We start from the raw sequence: 19,810 nt of genomic DNA, 5'->3' as shown, positions 1-19,810 counted from the left end.
TATAAAGCTTTTGGCTTTGAAGTATTTTTGAGCTGCCTTTTTATCCATGTAAGCAGTTTTTAATCAATATGTAGTTAACCGTCCATCAGTTACTCCAAACAATCATTTCCATTTAACGAGTTATTCTCCCATTTTAATATAAGAACAATTATGATTCTCTAAGTTTAAATGATAAGGATTATTGCCAAAATCATTACTGGAAAATTGAGATTATCCTCGAGTTAATTTCGTGATACTCTTGCAAAGTTAGGCAGAAATAAAATTTAAAGAAAATGAGCTTTCACATGATCTTAGTTTTATCCAAGTTTTTCTACTTACTATTTTTTTTTTCTATTTTCACGAAATCCTCCAACGTATATTGCAGATTTCCTAGTTAGTTTCTTCATGGTTTTGTGTGCTTTATCATGCTTTTGTTAGACGTTGAACCTTTTCCATGGTGTGAACCTTGTGCTTGGTTGGTTAATGCCAAATCTATGAGATTTTGGTTATTTATCATTGTGATGGTCGTTGGTGAACAATTTCAGAAATCACACTGTCAATTTAGTGGCTACATTATTTGTTCAATGTTACATGAGTTTTTCTTTCAGTATTGGGTTTAGTTTCAACCGCTATCAACTTTTATTTTATTTTATTTTGATCTTTAAAATCATCATTTAGACAATCATTCTTGCTTATGGGAGGGTTAGACGAATATGGCTCCAATATTTTCGAGAATCCATATATCGTGCATGCACAACTATGTTTCGAACTTAGGTTAAACATTTTTAACTACAATTACAAACTATTGAGTATGAATTTCAAAAGTATGCTTGTAAAATAAAATAAAATTGAAACAAAATTACATCCCGTTTTTTATGCAATTTGTTTGATTAAAATTCTTCACTAAATCTACCTGGAATCACGGGTTGAAATAGAGCCTCCCCATAAAAAACCAAATGCCACTGCTCCTTTGAGTTGGCTTTCCTTTTGCCATTCATCCAAAAGCTTGCCAAACAAGAACCATTTCTTAAACATAAATCTTATTACACAGCCAAAAGTAGGTGAAAAGCAACCACTATTACCTAATCTTTACATTTATAGAGAGAGAAAGTGAAGATGGTAACAGCGGTTTGTTGCTTTTTTGTGCGTTTTTCGTAATCATCATCTCTTCAATTTGGAACCCTACTCGATTAGATCTTGCCGAGCTCTCTTTGCTCCTTAACTGTCTTCTTCGATCTGGGTCTCTGCTCAGTTGGGTGCTTATCGAACCCACTTGACATCTCAAATGTTTGATTGTGTTGCCGTCAATGTTTCTTAAGAATGTCTGCTTCATTGGCGGCGTTCGAGCGTTCCCGAATTGGAGCTACAAACACGGTACTAATTTTAATGCTCATCGGTAGCACCGATCTTTTCGTGTATGCTTATGCTCCCTCTGTTCCAAAAGGAGAGCAATTGCCTTTCGAAATTCACAAGGGTTTTGGTCGCAACTTTTAGCACCTAACTTTGTGTTGTTGGTATCATGTCCTCATAAAGTCTAATGTGGGTTTGATTTCGTTACGAAACCTTAAAATTTATACGGATTTTGAAGTCAGGAGGGAACCTGCTTGATACTCCTGATGGACCTGTACCTCACTTATTTTGATTTGAGTAATTTCTTCAGGAGTAAAAATGGAAAATGTAGTGTTTGTATTCACAAAACTAAATAATTTTTTAGCTGCATGTTTCCCATCTTTATTTTTTATATATGTTTTAGTCAGTCTATGATGAATTAGATTAGCATTTTGAAAGACAATGTAGTTGTGGCAGTGAAGTTTTGAACTTTTTGAGGATCTGTGGAAATTATTTACAGGTTTTCAAAAGCGGGCCGCTGTTCATATCTTCAAAAGGTGAGTAAAAGTTCTTCCTTTTGTTTGAATTTGTGGATACTTGTGCCTGATTATCTTTTTAATTGATTAAAGAAAAATAAAAGTTAAACGTCAATCATGCACTAATAATTAAAGTTTTCTTGTTTAGATTTAACTTCCTTTCTGCTTGCAAAACATATGCTATAATCTGGAAGACATTTCTGCAACGACGATTGAACCTTGTTTAGAGTTGTGTTCTTAAGAAAATCACTATCTTTATAATCTTAATTTCGGTATCCATGTTACCTCGCAATATATGTATCTTTGTGTGCATTTTTTGTTTAAGTTTCTGGATGCATAACCAGGTTATTTTTATGCTAGACATCTGGTTGCCTATTCCATATGCTTTGATGCTTGTTGATGTCTAGAAAATACGGGTAAGGGAGAATATTAATTATCAACTCGTTTAAGGTTGGCATGAGCCTCAACCATTCGCCGGTGTTTTCACGATAGAACTTCCTTGTAATAAGACACTAATTTAGGCAGATACTTACTACGAGTGCTATGTTATATATTGATCTAAAGCCAGAATGTGTTAGCTAAATTGACAATTTGATACAAGACAAATGAGAGGGCTATAGGCAGTGGAAGTCCTGTATATGGTGGATACAAAGTGCTAGCACATTTACTGCTAGTTTGAGCTGTTGAGCATGATATATACTGAAGTTTAGTTTACGGGGGCTCCTTAAGAGCAGCATTCTGAGCTTGATTAGTTTGTAGAAATAGTAGTTGGATAAGAACCAGAGGATAAACTTAAGTTCATTGATGGATTGTTTGAGTTAGTTGAATTGTATGCAACTACAAAACATATTCCCAATGTAATTAACATTATATTTGGATTGGGTCTACATTAGGCCAAAAGTATTGGAGCAGGCAAATGGAAGGAAACAAACTAGTTTCTTTTTTAGTTTATTTGATTTTGAAGCGTACTTTTTGTTTGATCTTCAAATCTACTTTAGAATGCCAATCCTGTAGAGGTAGGAGGGAGTCATGTTTCCTCCAACCATAAAGTTAGTGGAAGGAACATGACAACATTGTCAATGCATAATACAACAAATGTTCTTTTGCCCCGGGGAAGATGTCGTTAATAGGTTAAGCATGTAACTGTTAACTTAGCATTCTTCAAAATAGTGGCATACCACTTGCCTCATATTTATTTTGTGATCCTCTATGCCCTTCTTTTTGATACAAGCCACTACTAGGAACCCAATATTGTTACTGAATCAATTTTGAAGTGGATAATGGACCTACTTTCTAGAGGTAGATCTCTCCCAAATCTTGGCACTAAAACAATTTTATTGAAGAAATTACTTGCATAATGCAGTTGATGTCATCAATACGACAATACCCTATTAATAGGGAACAACCTATTTTCTTATTGACTTTGATAAGATTCATCTTATTAAAACCTAGGTTTAAGTGTAGCATAAATTTGCATGGTGACAAGGTACATGCTCGTGTATAACATCGTTCCCCAACTCCCTCCTTCCCCTAAAAAGAGGACCCTTGTTCTCAAGGTGAACAAGCTTGACGGGTTCCCATGTCTTCTGCACTTGGTCAAATCCTTCCAACAAATTAATATCTTTTTATTTGTAGGCAATATCAAAGGTCCATAGCAAACTCTTGCAACCTTTGCCGACTTCACAATATCCTCAATTCATCACTATGGGTGGATGGAATTGTTAGGGTCCGAGTGCGATTGCCTATGACTTGACGTAGTTGGAATACGTGGAACATGGTGAACAATAGAGGTGGTGGTAGCCAAAGTCGACACACAATTTCTTGATATCCGTTTGAACACCTTAATAGTGCTGAAGTAACGTGGTGATAACTTCTCATTACGTCTCTATGTTATTGACTTTTGTCTGTAGAGTTGAAGTTGCAAGTACACATTGCCACCGACCTCAAAAATCCCTCTTTCAATGATATCCATCCACCTAATTCATCCTTAGGCGTTGGGCCTTAATAGGTGCTGCTTGAGCTCCTCCAAATATTGATCAACTTAAGAAACTAGGGTCTTACTTTAGCAAGCCAAACCAAATGAATTTAGTAAATCCCAAACGGAGTGGCGTCTAGGGAGGGTAAGATGTACACAACCTTTCCTCTATCCCCGAGTAGAGAGGTTGTTTTTCGTGAACTAGGGTCTGACTTTGAACGTAGTATATGTGATGAGGAGGATCACAGACATAGAGCACCTTAAAAGGAGTCATGTGCTAATGCTGTTGCATTGGAGTATCAAAATAAAACATCTCAAATGCTTCTATAAGCTTCGGTTTACCATATTCGATTCGAATGATCATATGTATGTGGGTGAAATGTTGTGAGCCGGCTGGTCGGGGTTGTGTCCTTCCAATTCTACCCCTACTACCACAAAAGATCACTGCCCAACCATTGCTAAAGGGTACTTCGTCTTTTCAAGACAATTTCCTACATTTTGAATAGCTCCCTCGAAAGATTTCTTGGGAATACCCTATGCTGTTAAAGCGGTCAAAATCTGAAATAACGGTCATGACTAGATTTGATGTAGCAAATATCACGATGGTAAAAGCGATCTGAATAACAATTAGAATTTTATATGTATATGTGTATGTATAATTTAATATATTATATCAATTGCTATGCTGTTAATTGCAGTGAAATAGCAGCCGCAGTATCGGTTAGCGGACAAATGCCGAATAGTCGTGGCCAAATATTGTTCTAAATACCGTTTCCGATAATAGCGGCGTAATTGACTGCTATTTGACCGATATTTAGTTAAAATTGCGGTCCGCAATAGCGGTATTATCGGTTGGGCCTTTTTTGAACTATGCTTTTATTTTTTTGGCCTGACTTGGGCTTTTATTAAGAAAATCCATTAACATTAACAACATCCTTTTCATTAGATTTGGGCCTTTAGTTGGATACTGTTCGACTTCTTTTTCCATCTTAGTTAAGTTTTCAATTTTTTTCCAGGTCAACCAAGTTGTATAGTGTTCGACTCTTTTTTCCAGCCTCCGCTTTTCCTGTATTTAACAAAAAGTAAATCTTATTTACTGGATGATTGAGTTTATGAACACTTTTCTTATTTTGTTTTGTGAAACTTGTTTGATGTTTTGATGTTGAAACTATATTTTTAATTAATGCATATGATATGTTTACGTATGCATGCATATATGTATTATATATAATTCTAAAAAACATTATATGAACCGCTATCCCACCGCTATAACCGCTATTTCAAATATCGGTCCTGACCGCTATTTTGTATTTTGACCGCTGTGACAGCATAGATCTATTGAGTAAAATATATAGTTTCAACATTAAAACATCAACTTAGAACAAGGCTTTGGTTGATGATAAATGCTTGGGTGGTTTATAAATAAAAAATGCCAAGGCTAAACACAAAAACAAACTATAACGGTATGAAAGTGATGGACCCACTAACAGTTAAAACAGTATGGAAGTCTTAACCGAGTCAACAACAGATTGTCTAGAAGCACAGTCGATCTAAAAACCCATAAGTTCTTTAACAAAGTACAACTAAAAAGAACTTTGAATAGAACCCATCAATGGACTGATGAATGATGAACCCACTAACAATTATAAGAAAAAAGAAGAACGACTACTCACGGTACTGTGGTGAAGAGGGCCAAAGAAGTAAAAACCATGAATATAGTTGAGTTCTGGAGCTAGTCGAATAACGGTCAAAATAGTGGTAAATGGCAAACACGATTTCCACCATCATTTTGCCACCACTTTTCCATCGCTGACCTCAACGGCAATAGCACCATCATAGCGGCGTGATTAACAACACAGGGAATACCTTATCCCTAGCTATCACAATTGACTTTGTAACCCCATGCAGCCTTATCGTCTTCTGCATGTACGCCGCTGCCATAGTCACGACGGTGTAAGGGTGTCGCAAAGGAATAAAATGCCTGTACTTACTCTAACGATAGACCGCCACCCTTTTGATCTTTGGAAACCTTCAATGAAATCCATAGTGACTTGCTTCCATGCTTTGCATGGCAACTCCGGTCGTTACAAGAATCAACTCGGAGTGATGGACATATACTTGTGTTGTCGGCACCAGTGGCCACTCACTATCATTTGCTCCACATCTCTTCTCATGCACCGAATATAACCCTCTAGCTAGCTGCCAATACGGCTTGAGGATGCTTAAATGTCCCTCGATAACACTACCATCGAAACTTGTGTTGGATCCTTAGAATGAGTGATAAACCATCTGCCACATTTGTTATCTACCCCAGGTCGCTACTGAATTTCAAAATCACATTCCAATTACTTAGAGAGCCACCTTTGATGCTCAGTCACAACTCATTGTTGCTCTAAGAGAAACTCAAGGCTGCGTTGGTTCATTCAAATGATGAACCATCATCCCGAGTTGATAAGGGCACCATTTTAGGATTGCTAAGACAACAACCATGAGGTCCTTCTCGTACATCAATTTGTGCATAGCTAGGGCAGCCAATACCCTGCTGAAATATGCAAGTGGTTGTTCCTGTTGCCGCTAACCCATGCCACAAAGCATCAACCTCTAGTTCTCTACTGTAAACAACTCACTGAAATTAGGTAGAATCAAGACCTGTCTTAATGTCATCACTTGCTTTAGTTTCTCAAAAGCTTGTTGTGCTGCCTCGCCATAGCAAAAATTGTCTACTTCCAATTGCTCCATCGAAGGCCATTTCATCGTACTATGTGGTTGTCGCATTTGTTAGGCCGAAAGGCACTACTAGAAATTTGTAATGCTCCTTATGGGTCCCAAAGGCAATTTTGGCAATGTCTTGCTGCCTCATATGGGTCTTATAGTAACTTGATTTCAAGTTGATCTTTGACAAAGTTCTTGCATCATGTAAATCGAGCTCTATAATCCACTTAGAACCTCCAGCTTTCATCCTTCTTGACTAACAAAATAGGGAAGAAAAGGAGCTCACACTTGAAACTTGATTTTTTGATTTCGACCTCTAGCATCTCCAAAACGAATCTCTCAGTTTCATTCTTTTGAACTTGTATGTGGTATAAGGATGAATGCTAATAGAGTAAAACGGTCTAATTGAAGGTCACCACAACAGGCCGGTATGTTTTTTACAAGTTCATAATCCCATAAATTTATGAAGTTCATGGGCCTAAATTAATGTGGGGAAGTTCATACACCTAGTTATGCATATCCCCACACTTATCTTATTGTCTATGTTGAAGATTTGTGGCTTCGTTGTATCTGCTTTCTGATTGATTTTCTTCTAATAAGATTATTAGAAAAGTTTGAAACAGTCGTAGAATAGAAATGCATGTATACAAGTTGTTATTACATAAGGGTACATGCGTCATAATCTAGATAATTAGCTAATTCCGGGCCTTGTCTATTATCGTATTCTGCAAAACATACAATTGTGAACTTGATTCTCTGAAGGAGGTTATGCAATTAAGTTACAGGTCTGTGCTGTGTGTTCTTGTAACTTATACTTGTATATCCTTTTTTGAATACTCACATAATTTTGTTTCCTTTCACACCAACTCTTTTGCTGTATCAGGATTAGGTTGGAAGTCATGGAAGAAGCGCTGGTTTATTCTCACACGCACTTCTTTGGTGTTCTTTAAGAATGATCCCGTTGGTTATCTTTCCCAATTTATTTATTTTTGAGAAATGTTGATGAGTTCTTATGTCTTTACTGCTTCTCTGTCTCCTTCACGCATCGTGTATCTGTCATTCCTGTTTTTCAACCTAGACCGACAATTTTATCATGATAGATAGAGATGACGTATTAGCAAGACGGGTTAATGGTCCAAAATATTAAGCCCTTAAAAACCACATTCGGAACAAACATCCTATATATCCAACAACCTAGAGAGATTAAAAGAACCATTGTCATATACTTCTCTCTTTAAGCAGCGATTTGTCACATCTCTCTATCTTCATTGGATATATATGACGTTTGTTCTTTCCTCTTTAAGTAGGGATTTGCCACATCTCTCTAGCTTTGTACTTATTCAATGTTATTTTTAACTTTTTTTTAGCTTGTTAGTTGTTACACATTACTATCATCTGATATTTTGCTGCATCACTAAGCCACAAGCTTTAAGCTAAAAGAAAGAATGTTTTGCATCTCCTGAAACTGTTGTCATTCAATATTTATTGCACTATTTTATACATTGGTAATTGATTTGTGAATTGTTCGTACTTCTTTTCAAAAACTGGCTCTTAAAACAGGACTAATTGACTATGCCAAAAATAGGAACTGACAATGGAGTCCAGATAAATAGTTGAGCACAAGAGCGGAACAACTTGAATAGTAGTTCCTTAACTTAGTCCAACACAATAGCCTAGGTGGATGAATAGTTCGTAGTCATCTAATCCCATCCGGTCCAGTGACCAGTCTTGCAAACAAACACTTATGCTAACAGACAGCTATGTTAAGTCTAACCATTGCATGGTGAAGTGCTCCTTAATTAAGAAACCATGTAATTTATTACCATGACTGGTCACAAATATTTCTCTGATTGTATCAATCTGGCCACAATCTCAGATCATCGCTATATTTGACAGCATCTTTTTTCTTTGTTCAAGATTCTAGTATATGATTCCTTCTTCAATTGCTAAATTTTTACTATATATATATGCAGAGTGCAATTCCTCAGAGAGGCGTTGAAGTAAATCTGACGTTGGGGGGGATTGACTTGAACAATTCAGGAAGGTACCAATGGTTCTGGTGTGCATATGTAATATCATTTTTGAGGAAATTTGATCTACAGCGTGGTTTATCTTATTTTGCAGTGTTGTTGTTAGAGAGGATAAAAAACTGTTAACTGTCCTGTTCCCTGATGGACGTGATGGACGCGCATTTACTCTCAAGGTTTTTTCATGACAGTTTGAAGATACATATTTGGAAGAGTATCTTTTTTTGTTGTTATGATATCTGTCTCTTGCTATTTACTATGCTTTTCCCTTGTCAAATGTAAGGTGAAGATGGGTTTTATTCACTGAATACTTGTATTTATGTGCTTGATAGCTTAGTGTATGTGGGATCTCTATTTGAGGTTATTTTTCTATATTTACACTTAAATATAATTTCAGGCTGAGACATCTGAGGATTTGTATGAATGGAAGACAGCTCTGGAACATGCTCTTGCTCAAGCACCAAGTGCAGCTCTTGTTATGGGACATAATGGAATCTTCCGCAATGATACCACTGATTCAATTGAAGGGCCCTTTCATCAATGTTTGTGAACTTTTGCTATTAGTCTTATTTATATTCACTGCCTGGATTCTCTGTGAGGGAAATTTGTTGTATGAACATATAAAATGGAATCAATCGTTGATTCTAGGTGAATGAAAACAATACTTGAAATTCAACCACCTTACTAAAGCTTCAAAAATTTGGAAGCATTGTGGATCATTGATAAGGTAGCTGTTCTCAGGGACCTGTACTGTGAACTGAATAATTCCAAAAGGAACTTGTAACTGAATAATATATGTTTCTGTTGAACTGACTTAGGCTCAAAGTCTACGAAAATTCATTTAATTTTTCAATATTCTTTGTCCAGGGAGGGACAAACGACCAATTAAATCTTTAGTTGTTGGACGTCCAATATTATTAGCGCTGGAAGACATAGATGGAGGCCCGTCTTTCCTTGAAAAAGCTCTTAGATTTCTTGAGAAACATGGTAAGTTTCTTTCTGAATGTATAAATTCTATGAATTCATGTAAAAGGGATATGGGTATGATTACAACGATGGGGAACTTTATCTCATAGTATAAGAAGCTGAGCTGAAATGCTCGGTCTTTATGTGCTAACTTGTACTCTAAATTTTATGTTACAGGAACCAAAATAGAAGGAATCTTGAGACAATCTGCAGATGTTGAGGAAGTTGATCGGAGAGTTCAGGACTATGAAACAGGTCTAAAAATCAATTTATGATGTCTTGTTTGTACTTCAATTCCAATCAACATTTAAGTAGCACGGATGCTAACCTTTACTCTATATTTATTACAGGGAAGACTGAATTTGGTTCTGATGAGGATGCTCATGTTGTTGGTGACTGTGTCAAGGTACATACCTGATTTAAATCATGATTAATGAATGTCTTTGCTAATGCTGAGTTTCATTGTGAAAATCTTCAATGACATATAATCTATTGATTATTTTCTAAATAGCAAACCCTTTGTTGGTATGGGACTTTGACAGAGAATATACCACGACCAGTATATTCTGAATCTTGAGATGGAAGTTGGTAGACATTCTCTTACATGCTACTACTTGTTCTATTGTAAACTCTTGGATGAAGGGAATAAGATCAGACAACTGTCAGATAATGAGATTCCAAGTTAAGGTTCTATATGTCCAAGCACCAATAAGAAATAATAAAGAGAAGATCTTGAGAAAAAAGAATCACAAAAGAAGATTAAACTTCATATCTTGGGTCTTGCTTTGTGACTTGGTTAATAATTACTCAAGCTCTTTCATCTGCAGCATGTCCTTCGAGAGTTACCCTCATCTCCTGTTCCTGCATCCTGCTGCACTGCTTTACTGGAAGCTCATAGTGAGTTCATCTTCCCATTTTCTTCTATGAGCATCTTCATCAAATAGGAATCACTAAGAGTAGGCTTGATATCAAATGGGAAGTATCTGGGGATGAAACTTTCTTAGCTATAAGTTGTTGATGTGCTAATCTGTTGAGTAGACACTTGATTTCTCATAGATGTCATCACATATACTGTTTACTATCTTATTATAGCATATCTTCTAGTATGACGATTTTGCATTCTTCAGATTGATCAGTCAAACGACATGGCTGGCTGTCTATTGCGAAGCTGTATTATCTATTATATGTCCATTTCCTTCTTTCCTCTTCCCTCTTCATCCCTTTATGAATGCACCTTTGTGTGTATGTGTGTGTATATATATATATACATTTATCACACAATTATTTTTTCTGGGAATGAATAAAATGAGTACACCATATGCAGTGTTCACTTGAGGTAGGTCCAAGACTAGACATAAGGGAGTCCAGGGACTACCAAATACACTTTGTGAAGACCTTACTGTCTCTATGTTTTTCTTCCCCCTAGTGAATGGCACCCAAGGATACCTATGAAACCCTGAACAAACGCCTACAAACGAAGGGTGATGAATTTTGTTTAGGATGCTACAATTTGATGAAAATAGTATTAAGATTACAGGAAAAGTTTAGCATCTTTCTGAAGGTGCATGGATTTTTATCAAAATTTTATTAAAATCAGGGGGAGGGGGGAGGTCCATAAGTATGTCAGTTAAGTTTAGAAGCTTACTATCATGCTATTTTGAGGTTAACCCTCAATTGAGACCCAATTGTCAGATACAATATCAGTTCTGTAAATGTCAAAGCAATCTAACAATTCTATTTATGATCGAGACTGGAGTAACTGGAATTCTTTGTAAAATACTCCCATATTTGATTTGTTTATTGTCATTGGGAAGGAAAAATGCTTAGATCCTATTAATCTGCATGTTACTCAAAATTGTATGTATATAGTTTTTAGTCTATGCTGCTTCTTGCTCTTACATTGTTATGTAAATTCCTTTTTTATTCAAGTGAAGGCCATTTCTTTATGTTTTCTCTTCAATAAAAATTTCAAAATAGGCCATTCCTTATAATTAGTGATTTTGTACATATACTTATCTGGTGAAATTGGTTTTGAAGTTGACTTGTCTGATGCACTTGTTGATTAATTGCTTTGTTGAAAACTGAATACCTAAGTAAATTATTGTATATGGACTATGTATACTGAGATTCTTTTTCTTTCTGTTGCTTGAACAAGGAATTGACCGGAAGGAAGCTCGAGTAAGTGCCATGCGTGCTGCTATCTTGGAAACATTTCCTGAACCAAACAGGCGTTTGTTGCAGCGGTGACCTTTTTTCTTTGTTACCGTCTATTTCTATTATACCCTCAGGCATATTACTGTGCGAAACACACCCTTGGTTTACTTTGTGAAAGTGAAAGAAGGAAAAAGCTTCACACAATTCTTGTTTGATAGATAGCTCGCCTTTGGAAAAAGGATTTGAATTCCTCTTGATATTACTTTTCTCTTATGTTGATATCTATCGAGTTAAAAATATAGTTTTACTTGGTACTTATGATGAGTAAGCATAGTATATTGTTCATATTCAGCAGTACAATTGCTAAGGAAGAATAAGAACACCAACAAATTAGTGTTTGGCAATTTGAAAAAAATTAGCAAATTCATGTGAGGGAGGAATTCTTGCGTTATGATTTAAAACTTGTTGTCAAATAACTTGGATATAACCCTCTCAAGAAACAAGATCAGCTACCTATTGGTGGCAAGTGCGTTTGTAAAATGTTCCACTTTCAATGTTTTAGCATAGGTGGATCAGCTTGGGAGTCATGTTTCTTCTTTGTGTAGAAAAACTGTTTAAGTATATTAAATTGGTGGCATTCATCTGCAGAATCCTGAAGATGATGCACACTATTTCTCTGCATGCTTTTGAAAATCGGATGACTCCCTCAGCAGTTGCTGCTTGTATGGCCCCATTACTCTTACGCCCTCTTTTAGCTGGTGAATGCGAATTGGAGGATGATTTTGATAATAGTGGCGATAATTCTGCACAGCTGCTTGCTGCTGCAAATGCTGCTAATAATGCTCAAGCTATTATTACAACTCTACTTGAGGAGTATGAGAATATCTTTGATGTAAGCTGCTTTCTTCTGGTTTGCTTTATTTTGTTGACTGTAACCATATAGGTTTGATTGTTGACTAGCCCTGTTGCTGTTGTAGCAGGATGATGCTATGCTCAAATGTTCTATGTCAGCAGATTCTCGGATAGACAATAGTGCAAGTGAAGATTCAATGGATGATGAAAATATGGAAACCAAAGACAATGGTTATCATGATGCAGAAAATGAAGCTGAACAAGAGATTGATGAGGATCCTGAGCGCATACTCAGTGGAAAGCTGAGCGAAAGCAGCGGTTATGCTTGCAGTGATCTTTATGAGTTTAAGGTTATTAATTGCTCTCTCTCCTCTAGATTGGACGTTGAAAAGCCTCTCTACCTGATAGAATATTGTTTGGAGAAAATTAAACCAACTGACCATGTTCTTCATTTATACTTCCATCAGTTCCTCCTGCACTTAACTTTCCCTGCTCAGATCCTGTGGCTAACATCCTCTTTGCTTTTTTCTTCTAGTATAATTATCTGCGTGTTGTCCACTATATTCGTTCTAATTCTTAAAGATACCTTCTTTGTTGATCATCAAGTCATTGTTCTGTAGTCAAAATATTACATCTTCATGTATTGTTATTATTCTTAAATTTTGATTTCATGAACTTCTGAAATTGTAATATGCTTATATGTTTTATTCTCCCCCACTCCCTACAAGCATTTCTTTTGTGAATGTAGGTATATGGAGCAGATGAATCAGATGTTATATCCCCTAGGAACAATGTTAGCCCAGCAGCAAGTTCTAATCTATTGGATTTCCAGCATCTCGAAGATTCCAATGTTCAAATAAGTGAGCAACATATTTCGCAAAACAAGGAAAATGAAAATGAGATGGATACTCCTGGGATGTTGTCAAGAAGTGAGTCTCATCGATCAGTGGGGACAATGCTTTCTTCTATAGATCAAGGGCTATCTCACCCTTTCTCTGTTCCCAAATCATGCACAGAGACTCCAATTAGCAAATTTACTGGCTCAAATAGTAACGTCAAACGTTCAACATTTTGGGGACGGAATAATGTAAGTCTTGTTTGTTTTAATAGACCTCTTTATACAAAATTAGAGAATTTTCTGTTCTCTTTCATGCAAAGTCTGAATCGTAGTATAGCCAACAAAGCCAAGTGCTGAAACATGATCAATATAGCTGTATTTTCTTTGCTGAAGTTTATAGTTGTTAAATCGTGACCACCACCATTCTGTTACAACTAATTTAGATGTTGAAAATGAAGGGTTGAGATCTATCCTAGCTGAATGGATAGTATTTAGTCTCCCTCCTTTTTACACATCACTCTTGAAACAATCAAGAAAGAAATAACAACTTTTCTCTTACTTCTCTCTAGACCTCTTTGTGGTATCTGAGTCCTAGCCCTACAACAATATGGTGGAAACCTCGTCTCCTGTAGCTTCTTCCTCATCTTTCTTCTAATGCTTCTCCCAATACCTCAAACCCTTTATCATCCCTGTTAGAACTGATCTCAATCAAATTGTCAAATGTCAATTACCTTCTTTCGAGAGCACATATGCTTCCCTATCTTCATGGAGAGAAACTCTTTGGATTTATAGATGGCTCAGTATCTCCACCAAGTATTTCGTGAAGATAAAATACCAAATCCTGAGTTTCTTACCTGGTTTCAACAAGATCAATTGTTGTTATCCATTCTTATCTTCTTACCTAAGTTCTTGTTAGTCAAATTATTCACCATGGTGTTATGAACGGGACTGATTGAACACTGGAAATAAGGACCAATTTATAAGAACAACTGTTGGATGATTCAATGAACTATAAATGGAACAGTTTCTGCTATTTGAGCTCTCCTAAAGGAGACACTAAATTTTCTACATGACTCCTGCCCCTTGCACCCCCCTATTTATACTAAATATTTATTCTAAGGAATACCCAAATTATCCCTTCCTAACTATTCTAGAATATCCCTTAAAATGGGCTTGGGCTTCTAGATGGTGCATGACATTACCCCTTCCTCAAAGAGCCACTTTGTTCTCAAGGTGGATAGAGAAAATAGAGAAAATTGTTGCTGCCTGGTAACTACATCTCGCTGCCATTAAAGTCAAACCCTTCCAATTCGGACGAGATACAGGTCCTTCCTTTTGAGTCACATTCCAGAACAGATTCACCAAGCGGTTTTATGACTCTATGACCGCTAACATTTCCATTCACTGTCGTTGGAAGCCCTGTCAGCCAATTACAGAACCAGAACACAAATAAAATTTCGCCTGAAACAATACCAGCTTTAAAATAGTCCTTTGTTCTTTCTGGTTGTACCAGTTAAGATCGTCTTGTCCTTCGGGCGAGGAAAAATTATCAAGCCCCTCAAGCTCAACAATCGACCGTCTCTTTACACTTGATCAAACCAAAACGACTTAGTCGATCCACTCCCTTAGCAGCTGCCTCATCAGCATTAACACCCTTGCTCTGGTATTTCCAGAAAATCTCAGTAACCTGTTGTTGCTCCTTTGACATACTGCTTGCATCTCCAACAAGCAAAAATTATCAATATCCTTAGCTGAAAAACCAGCATCCCTGAGATAATTCAAACAAGGGTATCGGGCCCTCTCAATCAAGTACCTACTAATGTTTCCATCTTTGATATTGTTAATGATATATCTGGATATTTTGCACTAGAAGCATCTGCTACTATAAATGGAAGGTTTGACGTCTGTCTGAAATGTTGACATTACTTTTATATTCGTCTTCTCTGCTGCTTCTTGAAGTTTCTGCAAGGCGTTCACCAAATAATCCAACAATGCGTTATTGAACTCCTCTTCTCCCAAAAAGATATCTCCACTCGTTCCTATTACCTCACCCCCCTGATATTTCCAAAATAGGAACATCAAAAATTCCTCCAAATGATTTTATACTGATATGTTGTTCACAGCCGCTAGCTTTGACGTTGATAGATACAGTTACGATACCGTTATTAATGTTGAATGAGACTTCAATTTGAGGTAGGCCTCTGGCAGCGGGAGAGATATTCACTAGCTCAAACTCTCCTAGGTTGTTGTCTGCCACCATTTGAAGTTTGCCTTGATGTAATCTGATTTCAACTTGTGTCTCTGTTGGAATTACGTGAGATTTCTTCATAGGAATAGTTGTATTCCTATTTTTCAACTTAGGAAAATCACCACCTAGGGTTTCAATCCCCAACAACAATGGAGCGATATCAAGTAAAAGTAGCTCCATCACATCTCCACTAAGAATCTCACCCTCAATCGCAGCAATGAAGTTTCATACTCTGCATACTCAGTCATAGATCCTTCATATGTAGCGTTGAGCGGAACCTGAGCGCCGACTTCTTGATCGATAGACACAAAATTCAAATATGGAATGTCGAGGTGACAAGTCGCACCCAGGAAAGTGCTATACACTGGTTCTGAATTTGTTGGCTGTGGACTGATTTCACTAGAAAAAGTATTCCACTGGCATTCGAGAGGCCATGGACTCTCGCAGAGCAAAAGCTGATTTACAATGTCGGTAAACAAAACAGAATGACCTCCAACTCATCCTCCCCTAGCCAAATAGACACACGACTCTTATTCAAAGGAAATACCAAAAATACCCCCCATATTATTCACCCCAACTACCGAGCACTACTTTGACCTCCTATAAGTAAAATGCATTGGAGGTTTACCAATACTCCCCCCCAATATCTTCACCTTGTCCTCGAGGTGATAATCCGGAAACTGCTGTAACAATGCTTCAAGAACCTTGCACGAAGACTCAAATTCTGACAAACCCTTCCATTTGACCAAAACCTCCAACAACCAGGATCACCTTTGTCAATGGGACGTACATCCACGATATCCTCCTGTTCAGCTCTCAATTCCAACTCCTCAGTGAGTTGTTGCAGGATATCTTTGATAGAATTGCATTTTCCCACAGCCTGCCTTAACTGAGAAACATGAAAAAACTGTGTGTTTCTTGGCAGTCTTTGGTAGTTCCAATCTGTATGCTACCGTTCCAACCTGCTCCAAAATTTGTTAAGGCCCATAAAACCTAGCCAAGAGCTTAGGGCTGTTCCCACTAATCAGAAAATTTTGCCTGTAGGGATGTAATTTAGGAAATACCTAATCTCCTGGAGAAAAAAATACATCTTCCCTCTTCAAATCCGCTTGCTGTTTCATTCGACACTGCTATCAACAAATGCATTCATACCTCATCCCAAATCTCATCCCTATTCATCAAGTCCTGTTCTACAGACTGTAGTTTAGAAGAGGCTTCTTTATATCGTAATAAAGGTGGTGGTTCTCTACCATACAACACACGAAAAGGGGAACATTTAAGTGCAGTATGATAAGTCGTGTTATAAGATAATTCAGCCCAAGATAGCCATTTACTTCACTGCTTCGGTCTGTCCGAAACCCAACATCTCAAATACTGTTCCAAACACTTATTGACGACTTCATTACTGACCGTCTGACTGTGGGTGATAAGCCGAACTAAATTGCAACTTAGTACCTTGAAGCTTGAATAACTCTTCCCAAAACGAACTTAAAAACACCTTATTCTCTATCAGATGCTATCGATTAGGGAATTTCGTGGAGCCGAATGATCTCTTTAGCAAAAATTTCAGCTGCTGATTTGGCACTAAACGGGTGCTTTATCCCAATGAAGTGGGCATACCTGCAACCTGCTAAATCTATCCACCACTACCAAGGTAGAACTCATTCGTTCGATCGAGGTAAACCCTCAATGAAATCCATCGATAACTCCTCCCAAACAGTAGATGGTAGATTTAAGGGTTGCAACAGCGCTGCTGGGGAGCCTGATAAGCTCTTATTTCGTTGGCAAGTTTCACATTGCTTGACCAATTCAGCAATATCCCTTCTCATACCAACCCAGAAAACTTCAGCTGCAATTCTTTGATAAGAACAATCCTCTCCCGCATGACCACCGATAGGCGAGCTATAGAATTCCTCAAATAGTAAAGGATCATATTCGACTTTCTGGGGATAACCAATCGACCATGATATAATAGCAACCCCTGTTGCAATTCAAAACCCTTTATGAACCAAATTATTCTCCAGCAAATCGGTTTTGAGTTTCTTCAAAAATTTATCATTTTCAATCTCCTGTTTCAAACAGTCTGTCTCCACTGAGGTCCTCCCATGCCAGAACATTCAACATCTTCTACTTTACAAGACAAAGCATCGGTCGCATTTCCTGGCTTATAAATAATTTGAGAAGTCATATCCAACAATTTGATAACCCATTTTTGATATTCCGGTTCAACCACCCTTTGTTCTAAAAGAAAATGAAGGCTCTTCTGATCACTTCGTACGATAAAATGTTCTCCCAAAAAATAAGGTCTCCACTTCGAACAGCAAAAACGATGGCCATCAATTCTTTTTTGTAAACCGATTTCTGCTTAGCTTTCAACCCCAATGCTTGGCTGAAATAAGCAATCGGTTGTTCATTATGCATCAAAACTATTCCCATACCATACCCCAAAGCATCCATTTCAATAACAAAAAAGTCTGGTAATCGTAAAACAGGAGCAGTAGACAACCTATGCTTTAGTTCTTTAAAAGCCGCTTGAGCCTCATCAGACCATAAGAACTGATTCTTTTTAAGTAAATTTGTAAGTGGGACTGCCAACACACCATATCCTTTAATAAACTTCCAATAGTAGCCGCAAAGACCAAGGGATCCCCTCAATTCCGTAATCGTACTAGGTATTTTCCAGTCATTTATGGTTTTTATTTTAGACTCATCAACCTCCACCCCCTGATCAGAAATAATATTCCCCAAATATCCCAATCTATCTCGACCAAGATCACATTTTTTTGGTTGGCATAAAGTTGATGCTGAGATAAAATATCAAATACCATCTTTAGATGTGTCAAATGCTCTTCCAGAGATCTACTATACACCAATATATCATCAAAGAATACCAATATGAATTCGCTTAAATAGCATTTGAATACCTCATTCATTAACCTTCTAACTTAGCCGGTGCATTGACCAATCCAAAGGGCATTACAAGGAATTCGTAATGCCCTTGATGTGTACAAAACACGGTCTTTTGAACATCCTTCTCCTTCATCCGAATCTGATGGTAACCCGACTTCAGGAGCAACTTCCAAAACACGGGCTCCAAACAGTTCATCTAGCAACTCCTCAATCACTGGAATTGGAAACTTATCTACCATTGTGGCTTTGTTTAAAGCCCTGTAATCAATGCAAAATCGCCAACTACTATCTTTTTTCTTAACCAACACGGGACTTGAGAAAGAACTTGCACTCGGCTGAATCATCTCAGCCTCTAGCATCTCTTTAACCAGCTTCTCAATCTCATCTTTCTGATAATGAGGGTATCTGTAAGGTCTGACATTACCGGGCTTGTCCCTTCCTTCAAATCTATCCCATGCTCCTTTCCTCATATAGGCGGCAGACCTTGAGGCATCTTAAAATTCCTCTCATATTCGTGTAACAAAGGTTTTAACACATCAACATCATCTGTTAATTCATTTTCTGCCATACACGATCCCAACTCCACCAAAACCCCATGACCTTCTTGTTGTATCACTTTTCCCATAGCTTTCAAGGAAACTTTGGATCTACCCAATGATGGAGCACCTCTAATCGTTACCGATTCTTTTCCAACTGTAACTTTCTAGCTCAACCCTTCAATCTTGATCGACTTCTTCCTTTCCACTTGCCTTTACCTTTCTCTCGACTCTTTTCTCTACCTTCATTTACCACCGACAAGCCAACATATTGGCTTTTAGTTCCATTTCCGGAAGCTTTATGGCGTAATTCTCGTGAATGCAAACTTGATCGAACTTCTTCCAATGTAATTGTCCCCCTTCCTACTACATATGAGTTGAATTTTTTTTTGTATGAGGGTGGCAATGAAACCAATAAAATGAGTGCAACATCCTCATCTTCAACTTTGACCTCAACATTCTTTAAATCCAGAAGAATGGAGTTTAACTCGTCAAGATGTTCCTTCAATGGCATCCCCTCCTTCAATCAAAGCGAAAATAACCTTTGCTTTAACAACTTGTTTGTTAAAGACTTTGTCATGTAGAGACTTTCAAGTTTCATCCATAAAGATACGATAGTCTCCTTATCTGCAACCTCGTAAATCACTTCATCGGTCAAGGACAACAAAATGGTGCTGTGAGCCTTCTTCTCTTGTTGATTAAACTCAGCGTCGACCATATTTGCAGGTCTTTCACTCCAAATTCCTTG

At 37.4% G+C, this 19,810-nt stretch overlaps 1 protein-coding gene across 5 annotated transcripts in view; it reads left to right on the top strand.

Moving 5' to 3' along the window:
- The first annotated feature begins 942 nt into the window (after positions 1 to 942).
- The window catches only part of LOC112502739 (rho GTPase-activating protein 7-like), a 38,021-nt gene continuing 19,153 nt past the window's right edge, over positions 943 to 19,810 (top strand). The window contains exons 1-15 of one of the 5 annotated variants that reach the window (XM_025106736.1): positions 945 to 1,353; positions 1,829 to 1,865; positions 7,415 to 7,491; positions 8,505 to 8,575; positions 8,656 to 8,734; positions 8,956 to 9,100; positions 9,426 to 9,545; positions 9,702 to 9,779; positions 9,875 to 9,930; positions 10,352 to 10,421; positions 11,680 to 11,767; positions 12,327 to 12,570; positions 12,656 to 12,880; positions 13,279 to 13,459; positions 13,547 to 13,617. In XM_025106736.1, coding sequence (XP_024962504.1) covers positions 1,300 to 1,353; positions 1,829 to 1,865; positions 7,415 to 7,491; positions 8,505 to 8,575; positions 8,656 to 8,734; positions 8,956 to 9,100; positions 9,426 to 9,545; positions 9,702 to 9,779; positions 9,875 to 9,930; positions 10,352 to 10,421; positions 11,680 to 11,767; positions 12,327 to 12,570; positions 12,656 to 12,880; positions 13,279 to 13,459; positions 13,547 to 13,617 — 1,596 coding nt within the window. In that variant the 5' untranslated portion in view covers positions 945 to 1,299. Of the gene's footprint in view, positions 1,354 to 1,828; positions 1,866 to 7,414; positions 7,492 to 8,504; positions 8,576 to 8,655; positions 8,735 to 8,955; positions 9,101 to 9,425; positions 9,546 to 9,701; positions 9,780 to 9,874; positions 9,931 to 10,351; positions 10,422 to 11,679; positions 11,768 to 12,326; positions 12,571 to 12,655; positions 12,881 to 13,278; positions 13,618 to 19,810 lie in introns of all 5 variants that reach the window. The other 4 variants (XM_025106737.1, XM_025106735.1, XM_025106733.1 and 1 more) reach the window with 4 other exon arrangements.

Source organism: Cynara cardunculus, unplaced genomic scaffold (genome assembly GCF_001531365.2).
Source record: "Cynara cardunculus var. scolymus isolate 2C unplaced genomic scaffold, CcrdV1 Un_Scaffold_1833, whole genome shotgun sequence".
In the NCBI taxonomy this organism is placed as follows: Eukaryota; Viridiplantae; Streptophyta; class Magnoliopsida; order Asterales; family Asteraceae; genus Cynara; species Cynara cardunculus.
This window is presented reverse-complemented; position numbering and strand designations above follow the sequence as displayed.